This window comes from Emys orbicularis, chromosome 8 (assembly GCF_028017835.1).
Source record: "Emys orbicularis isolate rEmyOrb1 chromosome 8, rEmyOrb1.hap1, whole genome shotgun sequence".
NCBI classification, from domain to species: Eukaryota; Metazoa; Chordata; order Testudines; family Emydidae; genus Emys; species Emys orbicularis.
In genome coordinates this window covers 113,466,036-113,476,753 of record NC_088690.1, presented here as the reverse complement: position 1 = coordinate 113,476,753, position 10,718 = coordinate 113,466,036, and the positions used below count along the sequence as shown (strand labels likewise).

The 10,718-nt window shown below is 67.0% G+C and overlaps 1 protein-coding gene across 1 annotated transcript; it reads right to left on the bottom strand.

The window, feature by feature from the left end:
• Positions 1 to 324: 324 nt before the first annotated feature.
• Positions 325 to 10,269, bottom strand: F12 (coagulation factor XII). The gene is made up of 14 exons (XM_065409831.1): positions 10,213 to 10,269; positions 8,226 to 8,265; positions 7,749 to 7,851; positions 7,300 to 7,370; positions 6,278 to 6,385; positions 5,653 to 5,784; positions 4,738 to 4,842; positions 4,281 to 4,455; positions 4,014 to 4,114; positions 3,685 to 3,943; positions 3,439 to 3,575; positions 2,195 to 2,338; positions 1,000 to 1,148; positions 325 to 480 (listed from the first exon to the last, which is right to left on the bottom strand). The coding sequence occupies exons 1-14, from the start codon at positions 10,267 to 10,269 to the stop codon at positions 325 to 327; spliced, it is 1,737 nt and encodes a 578-aa protein (XP_065265903.1).
• Between the last annotated feature and the right edge of the window lie 449 nt (positions 10,270 to 10,718).

Genomic DNA, 10,718 nt, shown 5'->3' with positions numbered 1-10,718 from the left:
CTCCCCGAGAGCATCCTGTCCCGATGGGCCCGGCAGCCCCCCAGTGTGAAGACCAAGCATCCGTTGGTCCCGCAGCCCCTGCTGCTCTGGAAGGGCAGGGGTGGCTCCCTCAGGCTGCTCAGTCCCTCCCTGAGCTCCAGCTCCCAGCATGAGCTGCTCCAGGGCCCGGGCCCTGAGCAGGGAGCGAGTCGTCACCAGGCTCTGGCACCGGGGCAGCTGATGGGATGCTCCCCCAGAGACGCAGAGGCGAAGCGAGGGTGTGACAGGCCCCAGGCGGGGGGTTTATTGGGTGGGCATGGGGGGCAGATCCTGCTCTGGGCCCCACTAGCCCGTGTGGCCCTGTATCCAGTCAAGGTAGCGGGCCACGTTGGTGTAGACGCCGGGCTTGTCCTGCTCTCCGCATCCCACGCCCCAGCTGACGATCCCGCGCAGCGTGGCCCGGCCCTGCTCCTCACACACCAACGGCCCACCAGAGTCTCCCTGTAGCAGGAGGGGACTGGTCAGAGGAGGCAGGCCCCGCTCCGTCACTCAGAGCAGCTGGCAGGCCTGGTGCTGGCCCCTCCCCATGGGCACCGTGGCATTGGGGAACCCTGCAGTGCAGTCGAAGGGGGCTAATGGCACTGGGGGCGGGGGCAGCAGACGGGAGCCACCGATGGCACTGGGGGTGGGCGCGGTGGATGGGAGCCCCTGCTGGCTTTAGGGTGGGAACAGCAGGGAGAGAGAGGACACATCAGTGCCCTTGAGAAATCAGCCCGTCTCTCCCCTTTGGGGCGGATTCCCCAGGGATGAGCCAGCACCAGCCACCGGCAGGGAGCCGGAGAGCAAGGCCCGCTTGTGTGAATCAGGTGCTGGGGGTGGTCTGGCTCATGGGGTGCCCAGGGTAGCGTGGCAAAGCGGGGTCTCAGCTCACAAAGGGGCTGCTGGAGAGGCTGTCCCTTCCTGACCTGCGGCCAGATTGGAGCTGACCCGCCCCCGGCACCTCTTGCCCAGCTGTCTCACCTGGCAGGCGTCGGTGCCCCCCTCCAGGTAGCCGGCACACAGCATGTCTGCGGTGATCCTGGCCCCGTGCAGCTCGGGGGAACGGCACTGCTCGTGAGGGATAACGGGGAGCACAGCTTCCTGCAGGGACTCAGAGAGCTCCTCAGCCCCTGCCCGGGAGAAGAGAGGGGACCCTGCTGTGCCACGCAGCCCGGGCCCAGACACCTGGCACAGGGACACCCCAGCTGGTGCCAGGGATGCGCCCGGCCCCTCTTGGGCTGGCAGTGGTTAGGAGGCTTTGGGCTTGTGGGGGCAAACGCAGTGTCCGTGTAACCAGTGAGGAAGCGCCAGCCCTCAGGGTAGATGTGACCGTGTCAGGCAGCCTGATGGAGAGAGCGGCTCAGCGCAGCGCTGCTTATTCCGAAGCCAGTGGGCCAGCATGGCCAGTAGGGAGCATCTGCTCCGAGTGGGCGGGGCCATGTGGGTGGAGCTTGGTGTGTGGGCGGAGCGTGGGAAAGCCCCACACTTTTCCCTGCGGCCTGCAGAGTGGGTGGGGCAGGGCTGCAGTACTGGGTGGCGCTGGGCCCAGGCCCCAAAGGGGCCCCAGCCAAGCCCAGCCCACTCTGCTTGTGCTTTGCTCCCAGGCCCCACCAGCTCCTCTCCGCCCCCGGCCACTGCCCCCTGCTCACCCCTGTTGGGTCACAGGCCAGCTAAGGGCTCCTCTCTGCCCCCTGGCCACAGCTGGGGCTGAGAGAGCTGGAGCCCCATGCTGCCGGCTGGTGCTACTGACCCGACTCTCCAGCTCCGCACCGCCGGGGGCTGACCCCTCTCCTCCCTGAGCTCTGCATGCCGTGGCCAGTGGCTGGGACTGACCCCTCCCCCCAGCTCCCCGTGCTGCGGCCAAGGGCTAGCCCCCAACCTCCCTGAGCTCCATTCTGCCTGGGGCTGGGGCTGACTCCCCAAGCCTCACTGCCTGACACCTCACGTTGCCACCACCCCCCACATTCCTTCACTCCCCGCTAGGGGGGCGCACCCAACTTTTTTGGTAAACTGGGCATTTGTCCATTTGCTCTGATGCCATGCCCCATTGCCCCTGGCCGGCCCCTCGCTCCAGGGACCGACCCCCCCCATGCTCCATTGCCCCCATGGGGGCCCACAAATATGTCTGGTGCCGGCCCACAAAAGGTTAATCCAGCCCGGCTGGGCCCCCACTCACCTTCGTACAGGTGCCCCCAGCCGGCGAGCTCGCAGGGCCTGCTGGCATTGAGAGGCTCCAAGGCGCTGGGCAGGCAGGCGGGCGAGATGGAGTGGGAGAACTCAGCACAGCGGCCTGTGGCATTTGCCTTCAAATGCACCAACGCTGGGACACCAGGGAAGCAGCCGGTGAGTGAGGGTCTGGGCCCATCCTCACTACAGGCAATCAGGGGGGCAGGACTGGGGCAGTGGGACCGGGGGAGATGGGCACTCACGATGTAGTGACTCTGGGTGGGGGGATGGGTGCTGTGGGGGATGGGCTCTCCCCAGTGTTGTGGCTCTGGGTGGGGGGATGGGCGCTCCCCAGTGTCGTGGCTCTGGGTGGGGGGACGGGTGCTGCGGGGGATGGGATCTCCCCGGTGTTGTGGCTTTGGGGGGGGGATGTGTGCTGTGGGAGATGGGCTCTCCCCGGTGTCGTGGCTCTGGGTGGGGGGATGGGCGCTCCCCAGTGTCGTGGCTCTGGGTGGGGGGACGGGTGCTGCGGGGGATGGGCTCTTCCCGGCGTCGTGGGTCTGGGAGGGGGGATGGGCTCTCCCCAGTGTTGTGGCTCTGGGAGGGGGGATGGGTGCTGCGGGGGATGGGCTCTCCCCGGTGTTGTGGTTTTGGGGGGGGGATGGGCGCTCCCCAGTGTCGTGGCTCTGGGAGGGGGGATGGGTGCTGCGGGGGATGGGCTCTCCCCGGTGTTGTGGCTCTGGGTGGGGGGATGGGTGCTGCGGGGGATGGGCTCTCCCCAGTGTCGTGGCTCTGGGAGGGGGGAGGGGGGATGGGCGCTCACTGATGTCGTGGCTCTGGGGGGGGGGGGAATGGGCGCTCACCGATGTCGTGGCTCTGGGTGGGGGGATGGGTGCTATGGGGGATGGGCTCTCCCCAGTGTCGTGGCTCTGGGAGGGGGGATGGGCGCTTCCCAGTGTCGTGGCTCTGGGTGGGGGGATGGGTGCTGCGGGGGATGGGCTCTCCCCAGTGTCGTGGCTCTGGGGGAGGGGAGGGGTGCTGTGGGGGATGGGGTCTCCCCAGTGTTGTGGCTCTGGGAGGGGGGAGGGGTGCTGCGGGGGATGGGCTCTCCCCAGTGTCGTGGCTCTGGGGGAGGGGAGGGGTGCTGTGGGGGATGGGGTCTCCCCAGTGTTGTGGCTCTGGGTGGGGGGATGGGTGCTGTGGGGGATGGGCTCTCTCCGGTGTTGTGGCTCTGGTGGGGGGATGGGCGCTCACCGATGTCGTGGCTCTGGGTGGCCTGGGAGTAGTTCTCATGGAGCACGTAGTCCTGCACACGGAGCTCGGCGGAGCCCTGTGTGCTCCTGTTATAGTGGGTCTGCCCCAGCCTGACAGAGATGTGGGAGACGCTTGGCCTGCAGGATATGACCAGCCATCAGCTAGGGAAGTGCCGCTGGCCGCCCACCACAGCCCTGCTCCCTCCCCGGTGTGCCCTGCCCCGCCTGGCCGTGCTCGGTGACTTGCCTGTGCCGCAGACAGTGCGCAGCTGTCAGCACCCAGCAGGAGGCAATGAGGGTCCCCCCGCAGAAGTGCTCCCCCAGGGAGAGGGCTGCCAGGTAGGGATGGGAGCCAGGCAGCGCCAGCATGCCGCCAACAACCCGGCTCCGCAGGGACGGGCTCTTCTTGTACCGCTGCCCACAGCTCTGAGCAGAGCTGTTGCTGGGGCTTGTGGTCGTGGGCTTGGCCTCCGGCCGGCCCCCTGCTTCCGCTGTGTCCACAGCACCTGTGGGGAGAGAGCCGGTCATGCGAGGCTCCGCTGCCCCCCCGCCCTCTGAGAGCTCCTCGGGGCCTACCCGCTGCGTGCAGCTCGCATGGGGGGACGCTGCAGAACTCCCAGCTGAGCTGCTCCTCCCTCAGCGTGTAGCACCAGGGCCGGCTGTCGTTATCGGGGTTCCTGCAATGGAGAACCCCCCACTCCGTCAATGAGCTCCAGCACAGAGCAGCCAGGAGCCCGACCCCCAGCTCTCAGCACCCTGCCCCAACGCACCCAGCCCTTGCCCTGGCATCTCGCATCTCCTGCCTGCCAGCTCCCCTCTCTGGGGCTGGGGCCCGTTGCTCACCTGCAGAAGGCGTGGCCGCCCAAGCCCAGGCTGAGTGCGTCGCGCAAGGAGCGGGTGGAGAACTCGTGGGACAGCAGGTCAGAGTCCCAGGGCAGGCACTGTGCCCCCGAGAGGGTGTTGTGGGCCATGCCCCTGTACAGGAGCCCGCTCCCGGTGTAACAGGCCTGCCTCCGGTCTGGTGAGTAAAGAGCCAGTCACTGGATGTCACTCCACAGCTCCCTCCCCGCAACCCCTCAGGCCCCAGCCCTTGGGCCACCCAGAGCACATGGGCACCTCCAGCTCCGCTCTGGGCTGCCCTGCTCCCCCGTGGGCTCTGGGAGGCTGGATGCCCAGAGCTCTGATCCCAGCTCCGTGACCTCGACCAGGCCCGGTCCCTCCGGGGGCCCAGGGATCCTGACCCAGCCCGTGTAGTACTGTTCTAGGCCCAGCCCCGCGTCCCTGCCCTGGGTGGCAGTACCTATGTCACAGAACAGCCCAACGTAGCCGCTCTGGCAGCTGCAGACCCTCTCCCGCTTCACTTCCATGCAGTGCCCTCCGTTCAGACAGGGGTTTGTGGGACAAGCTGCAGAGCAGAGACAGGTGTCAGGGCTGCCTCCATGGGGCTGGCACTGACCAGCTGTTTGGGGCCAGTCCGGCATACGGTGCCCAGCTCAGCCGCCCCTGAGCAAGCAGCACATCACCACTGCCCAGTCCAGCACCTCCCGCTGCCCTGCCTGCCCTTGCCCCCAGCCCCCGTTCGGCTCCTCTGTCTGCCCATGCCCTGCCTCTGCGAGGTAGCCCCAGCCTCCTTTGGGGTGTGTCATGGAGTGTGGGGGAGACAAGGCCCTGCACCCCCGGCTTCCTCCACCTCACCATGACTCTCAGCCAGCCAGTAAAACAGAAGGTTTATTTAGACGACAGGAACACAGTCCAAGACAGGCCTTGCAGGTACAGACAAGAGGACCCCCGTAGTTAGGCCCATCTTGGGGGCCCCAGGGACACCACAGCCCCGTTGGGAAGCCCGAGCCCCGTCTGGGCTCCCCTCATTTCCCCAGCCAGCTCCAAACTGACTCCCCCTCCAGCCCCTCCTCCTCTGCTTTGTTCCTTTCCCGGGCCAGGAGGTTACCTGATTCCTTTGGTTTCCAACACCTTTAGCTATCACCTTGCAGGGGGGAAGGGCCCTGGCCATTAGTTGCCAGGAGACAGAGTGTCGGCCATTTATGCACACTGGCCCTTTGCGCTGCAACAATCTCACCCCCTAGAGACTTAAGAAATGCATAGGGGAAACTGAGGCAGCCACACAGTATTCAGAGGAAACATTAAGAACAGTCCCAGTTGGTCACAGGGTGGACCCTCCCACTGTGGAATAGTGCTCTCTGCCCCCCACTCTCACCCTTGCCATGGGCTGGCCGGCAGACAGTCTTCCCGCCGGCACAGTGGCACTCCTCCACGCCGGGGGGCCGGTACCTCGGCCACTTCTCTCCCTCAAGGAAATACGCCGGCAGCCGCTCTTCAAAACAGCTCTCTGCAAAAGCCGAGTGGGGCCAGTAGGGAATGAGCCTGGGTCCCCCTTCCCCCAGCCCAGACACAGCCCGGTCCCACCTCGGCATCTGCCTGTGCCCCAGCTGCGGCCAGTCGAGTCCCTGCCCGCTGCGAACCCAGTGCCTGTTCCCAGGGGCTGCTGCTGGCCCGGCCGGGCGGGGTGGGGTGTGATCGACATCATGAAGCCAGCTGGGCTCAGTAATGGGGCTGTGTGTGGCTCTGATCTGTGGGGGGCTCTGCCCCCGAGCTGGGTCCTGCTGCAAGTGGCTGCCCCTGGCGAGGTGGTTCTGGAGCAGTCCTCCCTTGGAGGTGAGTGTGTCATCCCCCAGTCTGACACAGCCAGTGGCTGGCAGTCCAGGGGCAGGGTCCCAGGGCAATGGGGGGGCAGCAGGGGCAGGCAGGGAGGTCCCCACTCCTTTGCTCCCTACTGGGGCTGTGTGGCCCAAGAGGGTGGGGTGGCTGCTGGGCCCAGTCACCTTTCTGGCAGTGCCTGCCATGGAAGCGGGCAGGGCACACACAGTGGTAGCCATCCTGGCTGCTCTTGCAGGCACCCCCGTTCTCACAGGGGTTCGGCTTGCAGGGATCTGCAGACAGAGAGCGGAGTCAGGGGCAAAGGCTCTAGGCTGGGGGGCAGCAGCGCCAGGATCGCCAGGCCCTGCCGGGACCTAGCCCTGAGCTGAGGCCTGGACGAGCGCCTGGGAGGGGCTGGTGGAGCCTGTTGTGAGTCCAGGGCTGCCTTAGGGTTGGGCGACCCCAGGTGACCGCCCAGGGGCGCCATAGTCAAGGGGGCGCGGTGCAGCACCGCAGAGGTGCGCGCTGTCAGTGTAAAGACAGAAACTGCTCCCAGCTGGCAGGGGAGCACCGCGTGGGGGGAGTGCCCAGGAACATGTGGGGGGGTCTGTGTGTGAGCGGTGACGGCCCCCCCCAGGGGGCTGGGGGAGGGGAGGAGCAATACCAAGCGCTCTGGGCATCCAGCTCACTTTCCCCACCTGGGCTGTGCTGCAGCATCAGGAGCTGCTGCTCTCTGCCCTGCCCTTGCGCAGCCGGCAGGGACAAGGACCGGCTGCAGGGAGCCCTGACGTCGCTCCTCACTCCCCCCTCACAGCCTCCCAGAGGGGTGCGCGGGGCGGAGGGGCAGCGTTCGGGGCGAAGGGGCAGCAGTGCCAGCAGCCCCGTCTGTGCATCCAGGTCACTTTCCCCACATGGGCGCAGGGGTTTGGAGTCCAGGGGGTGGGGCACCCCCGGGGGCCAGGGGCAATGGGGGGCACCATGCCCTTGGGGGCCAGGGGCGCAGTGGGGGGCATCAAGCCCACATGGGGCAGGGGCGCCAAAATACAAGTTCACCCAGGATGCCATTTTCCCTAAGGCCGGCCCTGGGTGGGTTAGCGAAGGGCAGTGGGACATGGGGTGCAGACCCCCCGCATGTGGGGCTGGAGCAGGGAAATCTTATCCCCTCCCCCCCCGCAGGGGTCACTTGGGTTCCCATTGGCCGCTGCACCTGTCACTCTCTTGTCCTCCCCACAGAGAGTCCACTTGTGGTCCCGGTCGTAGTTCTCGGTGGTGGCGCACCTGCCGCGGGAGGTGACAGTGAGGGGGGAGCGATGGTGCGGCCCCGGAGACCAGGGGGGCGAGGGGGCAGTCACGGGTGCTTGGCCCGGTCCCTGGGTATTGCGTGGAACGTGCTGCCCAAGGGGCCTGTGGTGGCCCCAGGCGCTGTGCCTTCGCCCTGGGGCCGAAGCCCTACCCCAAGGGGGTGAATCCCGGATCCCCAGAGCGCTCTGCTCTCCCTGCGTCTCCCACATGGGGCTGGTCGTGGGCATGGAGAGGGCAGCCATCCTGCCTGCCCCCTCACCTCTGCCTGAGAGCGCTCTGTCGGGCTGCCACCCTCCCCGCAGACGGGGGCCGAAGGAGGGCCCTTCCTTGGCGTTTGGGGCACAAGGCTCTTACCAGGACCGGCGGCCATGCGGGCCGCCCCGGAGGCAGGAATATTGCATCTTGCGCTTGTAGCGGAAGGGAAAGTGGCAGGGCTCCCCACTGGCTGCTGCCGTCACTGCAAGGCAAGGGCAGAAGGGGAGCTGCCCTGAAACAGTCCCTCCCTGGGGGGCTTCAGGCCCCTTCTCTCTCCCACCCCTGGCAGGAGGGAGGGATGGACAGTCTCCCCCTGCCCCCATCTCACCTAGCGGACACCAGTTCCCAGCCCCTGCCCCGGGGGAACTGCTCCCAGGGACTGTCTCTGTGGCCATGTGCTGCTCAGCTGGGCTGAGAGCTGGGCTCGTGTCAGTGACCATCCCCCCAGGACAGCCCCTCTAGCCCAAGCAGGGCGCCCCCCGTGCTGGTAGGCCCAGGCAGCAGCGGGCACGTGCTCTGCCATCCAGGACCCCCGGCCCCAAGCTGGAGCTGCTCTCGCCCATGACAGACACTCACCCTGGCCCTTCATCCTCGGCGGGGGCTTGGCATGCCGGTCCTGCGGGACAGAACCCAGTGAGCATGTGCAGCGAGCCCCACGCTGGCCCCCGCCTTGGCCGCAGGGGGACAGCTGTGGGGGTCCCTGTCCTGTGTGCCCCTGGGGACAGGGCCTAGCACATGCCTGGCTCTGAGGCACTGCTGCTCTCTGTGGCCGTTCAGCCCTTCCCCTCTGGGGGCCTCATGCCCCCCTTTTCAGGGCGAAGCAGGGGCTGTCCCTGGCCAGAGAGGAGTTGAGAGCAGGAGCCAGGGCCAGCGGCTGCAGGGACTGTCCCTCTCCAGCTGGAGTCAGGTCAGAGCATCCCTCTGGGCTGGGCCCTGCGTGGCGCAGGGTCGCCCCAGGGCCCCCAGTCTCACAGGTGTGGGTGCTGATAAGGAAGGAAGCCAGGGTCGGCATGCGGGGCCAGCCCTGGGGGGGCCCAGCACGGAGAGCTTGAGCGGGCAGCAGGCTCTGGGGTGCGTCTGTGCTGGGAAGGGCAGGCCCAGGAGAGCAACCTCCTGCCATGGCTGGGGGCGCATTATGTAGGGCATTGCCTTGGCTCAGAGGGGAAGGGGAGGTTCCCGTGGGCTCACACTTAGCGGGGGAGGGGAGGGTCACATGGGCTCACACTTAGCGGGGGAGGGGAGGTTCCCGTGGGCTCACACTTAGCGGGAGAGGGTCCCATGGGCTCACACTTAGCAGGGGAGGGGAGGGTCCCATGAGCTCACACTTAGCGGGGGAGGGTCCCGTGGGCTCACACTTAGCGGGGGAGGGGAGGTTCCCATGGGCTCACACTTAGCGGGGGAGGGGAGGGTCACGTGGGCTCACACTTAGCGGGGGAGGGGAGGTTTCTGTGGGCTCACACTTAGCGGGGGAGGGGAGGTTCCCGTGGGCTCACACTTAGCGGGGGAGGTTCCCGAGGGCTCACACTTAGCAGGGGAGGGGAGGGTCCCATGGGCTCACACTTAGCGGGGGAGGGTCCCGTGGGCTCACACTTAGCGGGGGAGGGGAGGTTCCTGTGGGCTCACACTTAGTGGGGGAGGGGAGGGTCCCGTGGGCTCACATTTAGCGGGGGAGGGGAGGTTCCTGTGGGCTCACACTTAGCGGGGGAGGGGAGGTTCCCGTGGGCTCACACTTAGCGGGGGAGGGGAGGGTCACGTGGGCTCACACTTAGCGGGAGAGGGTCCCATGGGCTCACACTTAGTGGGGGAGGGGAGGGTCACATGGGCTCACACTTAGCGGGAGAGGGTCCCATGGGCTCACACTTAGCGGGGGAGGGGAGGGTCACTTGGGCTCACACTTAGCGGGGGAGGAGAGGGTCCCGTGGGCTCACACTTAGCGGGGGAGGGGAGGGTCCCGTGGGCTCACACTTAGCGGGGCAGGGGAGGGTGACGTGGGCTCACATTTAGCGGGGGAGGGGAGGTTCCTGTGGGCTCACACTTAGCGGGGGAGGGGAGGTTCCTGTGGGCTCACACTTAGCGGGGGAGGGGAGGGTCACGTGGGCTCACGCTTAGCGGGGGAGGGGAGGGTCACGTAGGCTCACATTTAGCGGGGGAGGGTCCCATGGGCTCACACTTAGCGGGGGTGGGGAGGGTCCCGTGGGCTCATACTTAGCGGGGGAGGGGAGGGTCCCGTGGGCTCACACTTAGCGGGGGAGGGTGTGCTACACAGAATTGATGTGAATTGCCCCAGGCCCCAGCGAGCCTGGGGCGATGCGGGGACTAGAACCTTTGCCTGGCTCCTAGCCCTACACTCAGCTCTCCAGGGCACAGGCCTGGTCCGGGCACTGTGAGCCAGGGCTAGCCAGGGTCCGGTGGGGCACTTTGGGGATTAAGGGTGCATGGGGCAGGGAGGGACTGGGGGTCACGGTCAGAGGGGACTGGGGGTCAGCAGCTTGGGGGGCTGGGCATGAGGGAGGGTTGAAGCCAGAGTGAATTGCTGTGATACTCGGGGGGGGGGGGAACTTACCGGGACGGTTGCCCCCGGGCTGAGCAGCAGAACCAGCAGCAGCAGCAGGGACATCATGGTGCTGTGCAGGGCAGGGACTGCGCCCACTCCCAGGCAGAGCAAACAGTCCCCAATCGATCCAGCCCAAAGCAAAGGTCTTTGGGGTGGGATTTAACCAGGGCTGCTGGGGGGCAGGGATGGCGGGGGCTGTGTCTGGGTGTGCTCCAGGGTGACAGCAGGGGCCTGAGAGCCAGGAAGTCCTGAGCCACAATCCCATTGCCCCCAGTCCTCTGCACCAGTCCCTTCCCCTTTTGCTTCCTCAGTTTCCCCACCTGGACAATGAGCGTGCTGGGCCTGGGGGATGAGCTGGTGAATGTTTGCGAAGGGCTGAGGAATGGTCCCAGCTTCCCCCCGGCTTGGGATGGGAGAACAGTCTGCACTGCACGGCCACAGAGGGCGGGGCCAGCCCTGGGGCACTGTGACCCCGTCTTTGCCCACTGCCCTGCAACCAAACAAGGACTCGCTCC